Source organism: Oncorhynchus mykiss, chromosome 20 (assembly GCF_013265735.2).
Source record: "Oncorhynchus mykiss isolate Arlee chromosome 20, USDA_OmykA_1.1, whole genome shotgun sequence".
Lineage (NCBI taxonomy): Eukaryota > Metazoa > Chordata > Actinopteri > Salmoniformes > Salmonidae > Oncorhynchus > Oncorhynchus mykiss.
In genome coordinates, this window is record NC_048584.1 from 29,272,371 (window position 1) to 29,289,521 (window position 17,151).

General features: G+C 42.7%; 2 protein-coding genes across 3 annotated transcripts in view; both read left to right on the plus strand.

The window, feature by feature from the left end:
* LOC110499309 (protein kinase C epsilon type) overlaps window positions 1–8,260 on the plus strand; it is a 152,892-nt gene extending 144,632 nt beyond the window's left edge. Inside the window, exons 14-15 of the mRNA XM_036956130.1 lie at window positions 655–801; window positions 4,517–8,260. Of these exons, the coding sequence (XP_036812025.1) occupies window positions 655–801; window positions 4,517–4,666 (297 nt within the window). The 3' untranslated portion in view covers window positions 4,667–8,260. The remainder of the gene's footprint in view (window positions 1–654; window positions 802–4,516) is intronic.
* Window positions 8,261–13,514: 5,254 nt separating this feature from the next.
* Window positions 13,515–17,151, plus strand: part of LOC110499310 (endothelial PAS domain-containing protein 1) — a 70,217-nt gene continuing 66,580 nt past the window's right edge. The window contains exon 1 of one of the 2 annotated variants that reach the window (XM_036956132.1): window positions 13,515–13,978. In XM_036956132.1, the coding sequence (XP_036812027.1) occupies window positions 13,953–13,978 (26 nt within the window). In that variant the 5' untranslated portion in view covers window positions 13,515–13,952. The remainder of the gene's footprint in view (window positions 13,979–17,151) is intronic. The other variant, XM_036956131.1, reaches the window with a different exon arrangement.

Sequence of the window (17,151 nt, forward strand, 5' to 3'; positions counted from 1 at the left end):
GCATTCAGAGGGTCCTCCTCTTCCAAGAACGCGGCCGGCTTTCTGTGTGTGTGTGTGTGCGTGGGGGAGTGTGTAATATTTGTTAGTGTCCTGTGCTTGTGTGTGGATGTGAATTACGTGCTTTTTCGTTTGTGTCCTGTTTGGTGGTGTGTATGGACGTTGTGTAATTCTATATTTGTGTTTTAGTGTTGCAGAATATTCATGTGAGTGTGTTAGTTTGTGTGTGTGTCCCAAGTTCCTGTGTGATCTTTTTTCCATCACAAGTCATGCGTTTACTTTGGCCGTCCCCTGCCTGTTTGCAAAGCCTTGTGGGAAAGCAGGCGTGCTTGCCTTGGACCGGCACGTGTTACTCTGTGATCAGTCTCACTGGTACTTTGGTCACATTACCCGGCCCAGAGGTCCTAATGGTCATATCTGACCACTAGATTCTTCAAATGACCACTGGTCTCTTAACGATGACCACAGAGCAGATCACTAAGACCACTCTGCACCACTTGACCATCTGAACCCCTCACTCTAGCTCTTTCACCTCTATTTCTCTCTTCCTAACATTCACATCCTTGCCCCATGTTCCTAAGGGGGCCAAGAGGATTAAGTCAAGTACCTTTATTTCCCTTCCCCCTTCATCCATCTGCTTGTTTCCCTGTCCTGTAGTTCATGACGAAGAGTCCAAACAAGCGTCTGGGCTGTGTGATCACCCAGGGCTTGGAGGAGGCCATCAAGGTTCATCCTTTCTTCAAGGAGATCGACTGGGTTCTGCTGGAGCAGAAGAGGGTCAAACCACCCTTCAAACCTCGCATTGTGAGTTAGCACTTATAGCTCAGACCATGTAGGGTGAAGTTGCCTGTAAACACTGATCTTGGGTCAGTTTAGCATTTTAAGGTTAGGATTGGAGGAGGGGAAGCTGATTCTAGATCTGCACCTAGGGTAAACTTCACCATGGAGTGTGTCTGAACTATTAGGGAACATACCGTACTGTATGTTTTAGGGCCCTTACTGTTCCTCCCTCACCATTATTAACCTCTAACCTTCAACATGGAAATAAGTCATAGACTTGTATGTGTTTATCCTCTATTATGCTTATTCAAGTGTATACTTAAGCAATAACGCACAAGGGGGTGTGGTATATGGCCAATATACCACAGCTAAGGGCTGTTTTTATGCACGACGCAAAGCAGAGTGCCTGCGTACAGCCCTTAGCCATGGTATATTGGCCATATACCACAAACGCCTGAGGTGCCTTATTGCTATCATAAACTGGTTACCAACGTAATTAGAGCAGTAAAATACATGTTTTGTCATGCCCGTGGAATGATTGCTATTGATGTCTTATTTTTGTTTACAATTCTATACATGTTGCTTTCAATTGTTTGGTTTTTGATTTCAACATCCATTATTTCACCCGTCCTCAAAAAAACATACTTTTTCAAGTTCACAATTCATTTTGTTTTGAATTCAATACATGGCGTGAAATTGACCCCATATAGGATCTTCATTTGATCACCTTGTTGCAGCAGAACTTTCCTGCAATGCAGGACATTTTTTACTTATAGTGTATTTGAGGTTTAAAAGGCTTCTGTAGTTAGTAATTTCCACTTTGAAACTTCAGACTTGAATTACGCTTAAGATGGGTTTTTTTTGATCGCCATAAAAATGTCTATTAATTATAATCCACACAATAATTATGTTAAGGCTGTGTAAGGGAGGCGAATTCAGGTGCAGGAGAGCAGAGTAGAGTAAACAGGCACACTTTTATTCCGGTTTATTTCGGGTCGAGAGCCAGACCCGGTTCACCGGGGTCTCACTGCGGTGACGGGCTGCGGCTCGCTGGAGGTGAACATGGGCGGCCTCCCATGTCTCCTCCGCGCGCCTGAACCAGTCGCCCACGGCAGGAGCCTCGGTCTGACCCTGATGCCACTGCGCCAGAACCGGCTGGTACCCCAATACGCATTGAAAGGGGGAGAGGTTAGTGGAGGAGTGGCGAAGCGAGTTCTGTGCCATTTCGGCCCAGGGCACGAAAGCCGCCCGCTCCCCCGGCCGGTCCTGGCAATAGGACCGCAAAAACATGCCCACCTCCTGGTTGACTCTCTCTACCTGTCCGTTACTCTCGTGGTGAAAACCCGAGGCAAGGCTGATCGAGACCCCCAGACGTTCCATGAACGCCCTCCAGACTCTCGACGTGAACTGGGGACCCCGATCAGACACTATATCCTCAGGCACCCCGTAGTGCCGGAACACGTGAGTAAACAGGGCTACCGCAGTCTGTAGGACCATAGGAAGACCGTGCAGAGGGAGGAGACGACAGGACTTAGAGAAACGATCCACAACGACCAGGATCGTAGTGTTTCCCTGTGAAAGATGTAGATCGGTTAAAAAATCCACAGACAAGTGTGACCAAGGTCGTTGTGGAAGGGGTAAGGGGTGTATCTTACCTCTGGGCAGGTGTCTCGGAGCCTTACACTGGGCACACACCGAGCAGGAGGAAACATAAACCCTCACGTCCTTAGCTAAGGTGGGCCACCAGTACTTTCCAGTCAGACAGTGCACCATCCGACCGATCCCCGGATGACCAGAGGGGGGTGACGTGTGGGCCCAATAGATCAACTGGTCACGGACAGCAGACGGAACATACATACGCCCGACAGGACACTGGAGGGGAGCGGGCTCTGTACGCAACGCCTGCTCAATGTCCGCGTCCAACTCCCACACGACCAGCGCTACCAGGCAAGAGGCCGGGAGTATGGGAGTCTGATCCCATAGGCCGCTTCTCTGTGTCATACAGCCGGGACAGAGCGTCTGCTTTCGTATTCTGGGAGCCTGGTCTGTAGGACAGGGTAAACACAAGATGGGTAAAGAACATGGCCCATGCCTGACGAGGATTCAGTCTCCTCGCTGCCCGGATGTACTCCAGGTTGCGGTGGTCAGTCCAGATGAGAAAAGGGTGTTTAGCCCCCTCAAGCAAATGTCTCCACGCCTTCAACCCTTTAACCACAGCCAACAGCTCCCGGTCCCCCACATCATAGTTACGCTCCGCTGGGCTGAGCTTCTTAGAGAAGAAAGCACAGGGGCAGAGTTTTGGTGGCAAACCCGAGCGCTGTGAGAGCACGGCTCCTATCCCAGCCTCGGACGGGTCCACCTCCACTATGAACGCCAAAGAGGGATCCGGATGGGCCAGCACGGGAGCCGAAGTAAACAGAGCCCGTAGCTGCCCAAAAGCCCTGTCCGCCTCAGCCGACCACTGCAACCTTACCGGACCCCCCTTCAGCAGTGAGGTAATGGGAGCAGCCACCTGGCCAAAACCCCGGATAAATCTCCGGTAGTAATTGGCAAACCCTAAAAATCGCTGCACCTCCTTTACCGTGGTGGGAGTCGGCCAATTACGCACGGCTGCAATGTGGTCACTCTCCATCTCCACCCCTGATGTGGAAATGCGATACCCTAGGAAGGAGACGATCTGCTGAAAGAACAGGCATTTCTCGGCGTTGACGTACAGGTCATGCTCCAACAGTCGTCCAAGCACCTTGTGTACCAAGGACACATGCTCGGCGCGTGTAGCTGAGTATATCAGGATGTCATCGATATACACCACTACACCCTGCCCGTGCACGTCCCTGGGGTACCTGCTCCTGCTGACTCCATAGTAGGTGTGTAATTCTGTTAAGGCTGTGTAAGGGAGGCGAAGTCAGGTGCAGGAGAGCAGAGTAGAGTAAACAGGGGCACCTTTATTCAGGTCAAAAAATAAGCACACCATGACATCTAAGTGCCCAAAAATCACGGAACATGAATACAAAAGTATAGCGCGTGAACATACACCATTAACAATAAACAATTACACACAAAGACATGGAGGGGAACAGAGGACTAAATACATGCAGTGTGATTATGGAATGAAAACCATGTGTATGAAACAAGACAAAACAAATGGATATATGAGAAATGGAGCGGCGATGGCTAGAAAGCCGGTGACGTCGAACGCCGCCCGAACAAGGAGAGGAGCCGACTTCGGCGGAAGTCGTGACAAATTCAAATTTCCTGTGGCTGCAGGAATATTTTCTTGCTGTAGAAAACTGACTTAAGTTACGATCCTACATCTGTATCCAAGCATCAGTATTCCTGTGTGTGTATAGTGTAAAGATAGAGAGCTGCGGAATGGACTGGGTATGAGGTGGTATGAAATGCCTGAAGGGGTGTGAGGGGAAGGGTCCGTCCTGTTCCCATGTACACAGAGAGGGGGCGACGAGCACCTCAACAATCACACAATGTGAATGAGAGAACTGGGGGCATGAAAGAAAGGTTCTGTGATTACTCCATCCATGTCTATTATATCAATCAGCCTTGCTTTATAATGACTTTATCAAGGAAACACAAACAACAGTCAATCCACGTGTGACACTAATTCACTAGTAATAACACTATGACTGTCTTTAGAAATGTTTTCAGAGATCTAATTTGTCAGTCATCATCCTGTTTTTCCTTACTATCCCTCCTGCTTCCCTTCCTTCCTGCTCCTGTACAGAAAACCAAAAGGGACGTGAACAACTTTGACCAGGACTTCACTCGCGAGGAGCCTGTCCTCACCCCTGTAGAAGACGCCATTATTAAGCAGATCAACCAAGACGAGTTCAAGGGTTTCTCCTACTTTGGAGGGGAGGAGACTCTGTCCTAAGGCCTGCACACACACACACACACACACACACAGATGCTGTCTGCCTCATCTTTGTGTTTATGCACACACACCAACACACACACATGCATGTATAGACACACATACATGTATATGCAGAAACACTGACAAACACACTCGCATTCACGAACACACACACATACATAAATTCTCACATACAGACATCCAGAAATATACTGTACAATACATACAGAGTAAATTATTACATTCACACACTCATACAACACTCCGGCCATTAGGGCCTCTGATTAGTAACAACTTCAAAACATAAACCTGATCATCTACAGCGCTGTACCAGTATATTTTTCTGTCTGTCCATCAGTGCATGTTTTCTATGTTAAAAATCTATGTAATTCGAGAGTAGGTCATATAGGAAGCCCATCTGCTTTATTATCAAGTTCCTATTGGCTGGTCCAGATCACTCCTGATCCAATCAGAGCGGTAAAAAAAAACAACTCATTGTGGTGGTGGGTGGCCAATGGATTGGCCGCCTGAGACTGAATATAGCCTGGCCCTTGGCCCGGGCTGATAACAGTGATGAAAGCTCCTCACAGTCCTGCCCCAGATTATGTCACAAGGCCCTTTCCAGTGGACTATGAAATGAACAGGGAATGTTTGTGTGACGGTGTCAACTTTATGTGTATATAAGGATTAAAAGGTCAGGGGTTATGTGTGCTTTGGGCAGGGGTCTTGTTCGACAAGGTCTTCGTACGATAGGTCATACTTTCAACTGTTTCGACAAATATCCTAGTTCCTCAGTGAGTATATGACACTGAAACAATGATATTATTATATTAATCTGTAATTTCTCAAGCTGTCCTTTAAGTCTCTCGATGTACTAGAATCTCCTCTGTCGTGTTTGAATGCGAAAAACCAAATCCTTAGAACCAATGATTGTATTTAAAAAAGCTATAAAAAAAACGATTGGTTCACAGTATCAATAAAAAAAGAGAAGCCTGTAACTATTGATACTGTTTCAAAGTTTCCTCACGATCAAAACGACGCCAGAATTAGAATGTGTCCATGTATAGTACATCAAATGCCTTTTGTGTGTAACTGCGAACCAGTTACGTATTGTAGATATGCCCACAGTGTTATGGTAGTCTAGATTCATATATTCCAAATGAATGCCATGGGTTTCAATGTGGAAGAATGTGCTTGTATGCATGAGTGATCGTGGGGATACAACTGAATGTATCGCATCTATTTGCGTGCACGTGTGTGTGTGTGTCTGTTAGTATACTGCGAGGTAGTAGTTTGTGCGAGTTTGTTTTTGAGTGTGCGATATAGGCAGTGGGTTCATGAGAATGGCCCCTTTGAAGCTTTTTACATTTCATTGGGTCATTTTTATTTCATTGTGTGTTTTATTTCATTATGTTTGATTTGTCGTGATTTTACTGGATTGTCTTGTTGCTCAGAGTTTGAAATCCTGGATTTCCCTGCTATGCAACAAGACTCACAATCATGTGGGTGAAGGCATCACCAGATAGCCGTGTCCTTCCCTCTGTACAGACCACCTTGTATATAGAAGCCTGTGGACTTCTTGGAGAAATAGAGGTATCATCCTTTGCATGGTCATGCATATGATATTATTGTGTATTATTAGAATATGAAAACGTTACAATGTCCATGTGCAATATTCTGTGTATGTTTCTGTCTGTTTTTGCTTTCCCTTTCTGTCTTGCCGGGTGTCTTCACTGTTCTTCCCTCCGCTCTTTGCTGTTGTTCTGTTTGGTTTTTACAGTATATGCATGGCTGTTTTCATTAGCCTGTCCTCAACTCAGCTGATAGCCATGTCTATGTGCTTCCTTCAGAATGCTCCATCAAACCACCCCACCACCCCTTTCCCCGCCCTCTCTTCTTAACTCTCTTTGAAAAGGTCAACATTTCCTATAGCATATCTCTTTAAAACATCAATGTAACCAAAGGTAGCAAAGCTATTGGATGAATTCATTTTATGGAAACCATTGACCTTCTTAATGCACTCATGCCTAATAACTCTCTGACCAGTATATGGTTTATTGCAGGCCTACACCAAATCAAGGTAAAGTCCAATCTACTCTCAAATTCTATCAATAACCATGTTGCTTTGTTTCAATACTGCAAGTAGTACATTCCATTTTGGAGTAGAAACTTTAAAGTAACGTTTGAAATTTGGAGTGATAGTTGTAGGACTATTTGCAATTGAAGAGGCAGGGGTGGCACTGTGGTAGTGAAAGTAGCAGTACTGTAGAAGGAGCCGTAGCATTTGTTATTGTAGTAGTAGTTTTAGTAGTGTAGATGTAGTATTATTAGTAGCATGTATAATAGTGCTAGCTCCACTAGCAGTAGCAGTTATGGTATGGGGAGCAGAAGTAACTGTAGCAACAGTGGTAGTAACAGTAGTAACAGTGGTAGTAACAGTAGTAATAGTGGACAGTATCATGGCATCAACTGTCAAAGCAATACTGATCAAGCAGTATTTAAAAGGCTTTAAACATGCCTCTCATACTGGATCCTGAAAATGCTTAACGCCCCCCCAGCACACACACCACTGCATGTAGGCCTTTCATACACCTAAAGCGCCCATGCATTTGACACGTAGGCACCTGTGTGAATGGATCACATGATCCCCCTCTGTTACCCAGTTAGTGCATAGCAACATGAGAACCGTGTTAAAGGATCTGAAGGTGAAGAGGACATTTGACAGACGTCACCATTCAGGCTGGCACAATGCTGTTTCCTTATGCCAGTTTTTTAGGATGTAACCGTTACAGTACTTGTCTCCCCTCGTATAGCTCATATCTACCCTCTTCTCTCTGTCTGTATCGTGTCCTTTAGTTTCATTTACCTGTCTCTTTGGTTTACAGTCTCTCTGTTTTGTCTGTGCTTCTCGATGTTAGGCCTCTTATGTTTGTGTTTTGTAAGATGACGGATCCCTGTCCTAGGGTGGCCCTGCAGGTCCAAAATCCTCCATGCCAAATGCTAACTCCAATTGTCCATCCTCCTTCTTTTATTTGGACTCTTTAAAGTGTTTGTAATAGGAAGAAGAAAAGAACAGCACATAGGAAACCCATTTGGTCTGTTGTAAAGTCATTGAACCAGTAACGCTCAATAAGTATAATATACTGTACATGGCTGGAGAAGTACCTCTTAAATTGTGTGTAAAAATATGTCCGGCTGAGTATTATGTATTTTTTTTACATACAGTAGAATAAAACATACAGACATATGCATTATATTACTGTATGTACCTCTACATTTAGGATCGGTTTCCCGGACCCAAATTAAGACTACTTCTGGACTAAAAAGCATGTTCAATAAAGAATATCTATTGAAATTGCTTTTTAAACCAAGACAAGGCTTAGTTCTGGGTCTGGGTAACCAGATTTAATTTTCGGTTTCTGTATTGTGAAGCTTTATATGTACAATTTGTCACCTGACTGATGTTTTATTTTGAATTCCTTTGCCATGTATTAGTGTTATGTCATTGTAAGCATTTTGCTGTGTGCCAAATGTACTGTATTCTAAAGGATGTGAATGTGTATTGTTTGTTTTTGGAACCTATTAAATATGATGATGTCAAAACAAACAGTGGATTTGCTTGTTTTAGAGCTAATTTCTGTTCAGTGTTAATCGATATTTACTGTATGTATGCAAGGCTCCCTTGCAAAAGAGACCTTGGTTTCAATGGGATTCCCTGCTAAAATAAAGGTTTTTAAAAAAGCTCTCTATGCAACACTGTTTACAGTGCCAGGGTTGAATGCATATAGAGTACTGTCCAGTGTCCATAACTGACCACTGTTGGAATGTACTCTGAGATATGCACTGCTAAAATGATACCACGATGTGCAATTAATCATTGACTGATGTTCCACATTTGGGTATTCTTCCCTTTCAAAGCAAACATTGCATTCCCTGCTAGTGTCATGGAAACTTGTAAAATATCTAGACAATATCTAGAGGGAAAAAACAACAGAAGATACCTATTATCACACATTATGGACTATAAACACCAGTGTTAGACTACTGGGCCATAACTTTGGCATTGCTGTTATTGTTATCAATGACAATGTACAGCAACTGTTAAAGTCAAACACAGTTCAGCTACTCAGTTAGTGCTCTATCTCTGATCGATGTCTCACAGGTGATAATTCACCCAGAATCACCATAGCTACATTATTTATAATCACCCTATTAGGGTACAGCTATACACTATCTATACAAAAGTATTTGGACACCTCTTCAAATGAGTGTATTTGGCTATTTGAGCTACACCTGACAGACATATAAAATCGAGCACACAGCCATTCAATCTCCATACACAAACATTGGCAGTAGAATTGCCCTACTGAAGAGCTCAGTGACTTTCAACGTGGCACTGTTATAGGATGCCACCTTTCCAACAAGTCAGTTCATCAACTTTCTGCCCTGTTAGAGCTGCCCCTGTCAACTGTAAGTGCTCTTATTGTGAAATGGAAACGTCTAGGAGCAACAACGGCTCAGCCACAAAGTGGTAGGCCACACAAGCTCATAGCTCGTAGCACGTAAAAATTGTCTGTCCTCAGTTGCAACACTCACTACCAAGTTGCAAACTGCCTCTGGAGCAACTTCAGCACAAGAACTGTTGGTCGGGAGCTTCGTGAAATGGGTTTCCATAGCCGAGCAGCCACACACAATCCTAAGTTCACCATGTGCAATGCCAAGCGTCGGCTGGAGTGATGTAAAGTTTGCTGCCATTGGACTCTGCAGCAGTGGAAACGTGTTCTTTGGAGTGATGCATCACGCTTCACCATCTGGCAGTCTGACGGACGTATCTGGGTTTGGCGGATGCCAGGAGAACACTACCTGCCTCAATACATAGTGCCAACTGTAAAGTTTGGTGAAAGAGTATTCATTGCCTGGGGCTGTTTTTCATGGTTTGGGTTAGGCCCCTTAGTTCCAGTGAAGGGAAATCAACGCTACTGCATACAATCACATTATAGAGGATTCTGTGCTTCCAACTTTCCTGTTTCAGCATGACAATAACCCCGTGCACAAAGCGAGGTCCATACAGAAATGGTCGAGATCAGTGTGGAAGAACTTGACTGGCCTGCTCAGTGCCCTGACTTCAACCCCATCTAACACCATTGGGATGAATTGGAACACAGACTACGAGCCAGGCCTAATCGCCCAACATCAGTGGCCGACCTCACTAATGCTCTTGTGGCCGAATGGAGTACCTGCAACAATGTTTCAATATCTAGTGGAAAGCCCAACTCTATATTCATGCTCATGATTTTGGAATGAGATGTTCGGCGAGCAGGTGTCCACATACTTTTATTCATGTAGTGTAGGTCACTACAATGCTATTTACAGTTCAGTTGATGTGTGTCGAACCCATTGAACACGTTGACAGCCTCCTCTCCCCCTCACAATGGAGAGGAGAAGAGTGCATTTTAAGCAGTTATATTTTGTTCATAATTATACTATCCCATAATCATACAAGAAAATATTGATTCAAATGACAAATTCACAGTAGTTTGAGCCCCTGACTGAGGCCTATGCCAAAACGCGTCAGAGTTTTAAAATCTTATTCCATTGAACATGCCATTAAAATGCAGGCATTTTTCATTATTTGAAGAGTCCCTTGGTCCTCCTTGTTTTTTTGATTACCACTTAACCCCTTTACCAAAGAGCACCTTCTATCTGTAAAGATCTACTGTTTTATATGCTAGCTCCACTTCCCTTCCTTTCTGCATGATTCATCAAATACAGTATTTGAGAAGGATGGCAGCTTGTATATTAGTTATTATGGGTCACTTTGACCCAGTGGGGTCTAACTCAACAGATGACTTACTGAAAGCAGTCAGTGAACCTTCAGTTTACTTGTTTAATCCTTGAGATGAATAATTGTTATCACAAAGCTGTTTACGAGGGCAGTCCGATTCTGATATTTTATTCACTAATTGTTATTTTGACTAATCAGATCAGCTCTTTTGCCAATAATTGGGCAAAAGATCAGAATTAAAATGCCTGTGTAAACCCAGCCTTGTTTTAATAATTGTAAACACACATGCTCAGTGTGGTTAATCCACCAATAATTAAACACTTTAATGGAATGTTATGTGAGTTTCTTGGTAATGTTTATGTCAGAATGTCAGATTCACTGCAGCCCATCCAATCCATTCATTTGGCCAAAGAGGAGATGATGCAGAACATATGGCATTTAATAAGTGACCTTAAGATCATGTGAAATTTCCAAAATGTGAAATAAATGTGACAAGATGTGTCTGGAGTTTGATAAACGTCATTGGCACTTGGATTGGAAGCAGTGCTATGGACAGAAGACATGAAAATAAAGCTCTTTGGCTACGCATACCAGTGGTGGGTTTGGTGTTGAAATACAGAAGCATATCTATGCAGAAAATTACCTCATACTTACTGTAGAATATGGTGGTGGATCTTCAATGTTATGGCGCTATTTTGCTTCCACTGGTCCTGGGCTCCTTGTTAAGGCATCATGAACTTTACCAAGTACCAGGATATTTTAGCCAAAAACCTGGTTGCCTCTGCCAGGGGGCTGAAACTTGGCTGCAAGTGAATCTTCCAGCAAGACAATAACCCCCAAGCACTAATAAAAACCCACAAAGAAATGGTTAATTGACAACAAAATCAACTTGCAATGGCCATCTCAGTCTCCAGACTTGAACCACATTGACAACCTGTGGTTTGAATAGAAGAGGGCAGTCCATAAGGGCAGATGAAGGATATCAAGGATCTGTAAAGATTTTGTATGGAGGAATGGTCTCAGCTCCCTCCCAATGTGTTCTCCAATCTCATGAAACATTTTAGAACAAGTCTCAGTGTCATTATCCTCACAAGGGGAGGGTGCTGGAGTATTGAAAAGAGGGGTGACAATAATTTTGACCCCTGTCTTTTTTACATTTCATTTATTCATTTTTAAACAAAAGATCTTACTCTGAGCAATTGTATTAGTATAAAATATAATTCCCTCTTTTTTGCATACAATATAGCTCAGGATTTGTATTATTTATTTCATAAAGTATTTTAGATCATCTGTATTAATGGTGTCAATAATTATGGACTTGACTGTATATCACATGTGGGGGAAAAAATTGTGAAATGTCTTCTTCAACATTTCGGAATGGCTAAACAAGCAACAGTTATCTGAGGATAGACTAAAACTGTTATTTATTCAGAAAAGGCATTTTTAGTAGATCCATCTTTAAAAAGACTCATGGGAACTCTGAATGCCCCAATTGGCTGGCATGAATGACAAGCGTGTGTTTTTCTGTTGCCATCAACGAACAAGCACATGAACAGATGAATGGTTGGGATGGTTGAAGTACTTATCTGTTCAATGCAAGGCCGTAAATTAAGCTACCTACAGTTGAAGTTGGAAGTTTACATACACCTTAGCCAAATATATTTAAACTCAGTTTTTCACAATTGCTGACATTTAATCCTAGTAAAAATTCCGTCTTAAGTCAGAAAGGATCACCACTTTATTTTAAGAATGTGAAATGTCAGAATAATAGTGGAGAGAATGATTTATTTCAGCTTTTATTTCTTTCATCACATTCTCAGTGGGTCAGAAGTTTACATACACTCAATTAGTATTTGGTAACATTGCCTTTAAATTGTTTAACTTGGGTCAAACATTTCAGGTAACCTTCCACAAGCTTCCCACAATAAGTTGGGTGAATTTTGGCCCATTCCTCCTGACAAAACTGGTGTAACAGAGTCAGGTTTTTAGGCATCCTTGCTCACACATGCTTTTTCAGTTCTGCCCACAAATTTTCTATAGGATTGAGGTCAGGGCTTTGTGATGGCCACTCCAATACCTTGACTTTGTTGTCCTTAAGCCATTTTGCCACAACTTTGGAAGTATGCTTGGGGTCATTGTCCATTTGGAAGACCCATTTGCGACCAAGCTTTAACTTCCTGACTGATGTCTTGAGATGTTGCTTCAATATATCCACATAATTTTCCTGCCTTATGATGCCATCTATTTTGTGAAGTACACCAGTCCCTCCTGCAGCAAAGCACCCCCACAACATGATGCTGCCACCCCCGTGCTTCACGGTTGGGATGGTGTTCTTTGGCTTGCAAGCATCCCCCTTTTCCCTCCAAACATAACGATGGTCATTATGGCCAAACAGTTCTATTTTTGTTTCATCATACCAGATTATATTTCTCCAAAAGGTACGATCTTTGTCCCCATGTGCAGTTGCAAACTGTAGTCTGGCCTTTATGGCGGTTTTGGAGCAGTGGCTTCTTTCTTGCTGAGTGGCCATTCCGGTTATCGTCGATATAGGACTCGTTTTACTGTGGATATAAAGAAGTACATCCACAGGTACACCTCCAATTGACTCAAATTATGTCAATTAGCCTACCAGAAGATTCTAGAGCCACGACATCATTTTCTGGAATTTTCCAAGCTGTTAAAAGGCACAGTCAATTTAGTGTATGTAAACTTCTGACCCACTGGAATTGTGATACAGTAAATTATAAATTAAATAATCTGTCTGTAAACAATTGTTAGAAAAATTACTTGTGTCATGCAAAAAGTAGATGTCCTAACCGACTTGCCAAAACAATAGTTTGTTAACAAGAAATTTGTGGAGTGGTTAAAAAGCGAGTTTTAATGACTCCAACCTAAGTGTATGTAAACTTCCGACTTCAACTGTACACAACAACATACAAGGGCAAGTCAACTCAAAATTGTAGGCCTCAAAGTATGTAGGCCTACAGGGACTCTGAACGAAAGTATAAAACGACGAAACCATCAGGTTAGTGGGTGGGGATATTTAAGGCGGTTCTACACAGCATTTTCACCAATCACTGCGGTCAGATTGACGCGTGAGCGACTGTCAACGGGCCAGCTGAGCGCAAAAGAGTGAACAGCGAACCGTGCTAGAAGTTCAGTAGACCAGCACAACCAACGCAACGAAGGAAACTTTGACAGCGGACCCTATTTTATCCAACTTCTAAAGCATTTGTAGGCTAAAGGTTGTGGATTGTAGGCCTACCTTTAGTGAATCGGTGAAAAGGCTGTACAATCCTTGGCAGTGTTCTGAGACTGTACAGCTGCCTACTGCTTCTGAAAGACAACTTGCATCTGAAATGGACTGTGCGTAAAGAGCAGATAAATTACTTCATCTCGATTTGACTTTCAATATTTTTCATTGTGTATGTTATTTGTTACTTGAAAATTGTTGCGTAAGTGGACTGATTCGGACTTTCGGGGAAATTCCATTTGTCACTGAACTTTGCAAAAGAAAACATGACGGCTGATAAGGACAAGAAAAGGTAAAGTAGATTTGTTTAGATTTATTGTTTGGCCTATTTGTTCTTAGATGTATACATTTGATAAGAAACTATCATGTTAAACCTACTATCAACACGTTAAATGCTAGGCCTAGTAAGCGATTTTCCTCGCAATCAATGAGTGACATTTCGCTGAAAAATTGTAGCTCGGAGACCTGTTGCCCTTTAACAAATAGCGCGCTGTACTTTATAGGGTATAATATTAGAATAAAATGTTCCTTATAGAACTAAAAAGGCTTCTATCACTTGCTACATATATGGAACCACAAAAAGTTCTATATATAGAACCATTTATAGGGTTCTTTGATAGCAACCGTAGAGGTTATTCTTCACTAAACCAAAATGGTTCTATATAGAACCTTGCATTGTGCCATTTGTTAATTATACTACTATTAAATTGTAAAAATTTTAGCTAAGAATATAATTTTGTATTAACAATTTAATAATGGACAAAAGAATACCAGCATAGTTTTTAGTTTTTAGAATTTATTGTCTTTATATGCAAACATAGTTTGGAAATATGCACTGATGGCCAGGGAGGCATCTCTGTTTGAATGATGAGCCAGGTTAACACTGGTGACTTCTTTACAACACAATAATAAGACCCGGCGCCAGGATAAAGTTACTAAAGGGGTTCTTGAAATCGCCGAGATTGCAACATTTTGGGGGTCCTTGCATTGGAATGATATTGAATTCTGCTTATTTCACGCTATACCACAATAAACATATAGTTCAAATGCAGAGACTCCAAGATCATGGAGTGCTTTTGAAGTGACAGGTTGGCACGAAATCTGTAGCCTTTCTCTGCTGCGCTGTATCAGCGTAAAATACTGGCCTTCTAGCAGTCGTAAGGACAAAGATTCAGCAGGAGGCAGGCAGATAAAAGTGCAAATGAGTGTCGGATTTATTTACACAGCGCTGGTGTTTCAAATATGATGGTGATATTTACAAATATATGTACAAAGTTCTGACTTCAAAATGTCAGTACTCAAAAGAAAAAGCCTGTTTTAACCAGCATTCAGGAAAAACCTGTTTTAACCAATAAAGCACATGTGGGGTCTACCAGGCTCAGATACAGACTCCTCTTGAGTTACCCAAAAGTGAACTAACTAGAACATCCCCAAAGGGAATGAAATACATTTAGCCGCACCTATTCTTGGCAAGCAGGCCAGGTATATCTATAGACAGCTAAACCGCCGCGTTCACACAACATTAAAAATGACAGAGAAATCAGACACATGTTCTCCAATCAAAGACAATGAATAAATTGACAGCAAACTGTTAAATGCAATTAAATAAACCACACGTTATTTATCCACAAGTGTTGCGCAGTTTGTGAGCTCTCCAAACAACTTTTCCACTTGGAGAAGGAGAATGTTATGAGTGTATATTGTATTTAATGAATTGTCAACATTTTCATAACCAAACATTCAAAATAAATGGGGGAATATGCAGGGATTAACAGTAACTTCACTGAGGAATATATATTTCGTGGTGCATTGATAAACATTGACAAACAACTGGAACGCTGATACAAATATCCCGCAGGAATTGTCAGGAGTCAGTGCGCAATAGTGGAGAGAGACGTGTCTACAGCATGTCTTCACGACACACCTGGTCTCCACATTTTAAATGATGCTCAAGTCACGTTCCTAACACATAAGCAGTAACCTTAATTAACATTGTCAGGAGATGTTCCCTTCATCTGAAATCACCATGGTTCAGTATTTCTAACCACCCCCCTTAAACGCACACACTCCCTAAACGAATGGACATGTGACAGCCAGGCAGAATGGCACATTCCAAACAAGCACTGGGTACATGATACATATTGACCAACATGGTATGTCCATTTAGTGAATGTAGATTGGCGGAGCAAATAAAGGAACATCATAGAATTTACCCTGAGGCAGATTAACACTTTGCTCAGGCCCTAAACACTGTCCACTAAACTTTTGGCGAAACTGGTGCACAAACCTCCCTGCATGGGCCTTTGTTGAAGCAGGTAAAGGAGCATTCTATCCCAAACGATGCACAGTGGACACTGGGGTTGTCTCCAGATCCCCCAGCAGTTACACAACTTCCTTGCCACACTCAGGAACATTTTAGAGATGCCGCCATTTTCTCCCAAGCCCGGGTGCTCTCCTGGGTGCTCTCCTCTCCAGACTTAGGAGAGAGCTCGGTCATAATCAATTCAGTGTCAGTCAATGTCAGGATGAAAACCTCACACACCCCATCATAGGGCAGGACACTCCTGCAGAGTGCCCCCTATAGGAACAGCAGAAGAGCAGGAAGGTCACAGTTCGGCCTCCAACATGGAGTCCTCACCAGGACCCAACTGGTAAACTTGATCACGTTATTCACTTAGCCGTCCACAGAGATGACAAACATTTTCCCTGCTTTTTATGGAAATACAAAGGAGTCGTACCTAACCACCCCAGTGGCTTACCAAAGTCCACACACACACACCGTGGCGTGCTCTGTCCATTGTGCTGACAGCTCAGCGAAGATACAGATCTTTTTTTTCCGCCAACCTGTTAATTTAACTTTTTTGCTATTTTTACATAGGGACATAAAACTAAAACTGAGGTGCCACAAGATTCAACTGAGGGGGCTAAGTCCCCTTTAGGCCCCTTGTGGAACTGGGTATTAATACAATATAATATACTTCGTCCATTAGATACATTGAGCAACAAAAATAGGTCTTCTGTTCTCAACCCCCCAATCATACAGTTGAGAAGAGCACAGGTTCTTAAGTGCCTTAATCAAGTGCCCAACCATAGGGGAATGTTTTGATGATGTGAACCCAGCAGCCCTCCAGCTGTCAGATCAATACTGTCATTTTTACCCCAGCGCCCAACCTGGGATTCAAACTGGCCACCTTTCAACCACAGGTTCAACTCCTACCACAGGTCCATCTCCTTATCCACTGGGCTACCTGCTTGACTGGTACCAGAGGAGAAAAACGAAGCAAAAACACGAGTTAATCTTCAGAAAGAATCATGAGTTCATCTGATAAAAGGAAGAGAAAATGTTATGCAGTCTTATAATTATTATGATGTAGAAGAACATTTTACATGCAGGTGTCAGCAGCACCTGAAAGAGAGATCCTCTGCTTCTGATAGTTCTGGGTTACTGCCAGACAGAGCACAACA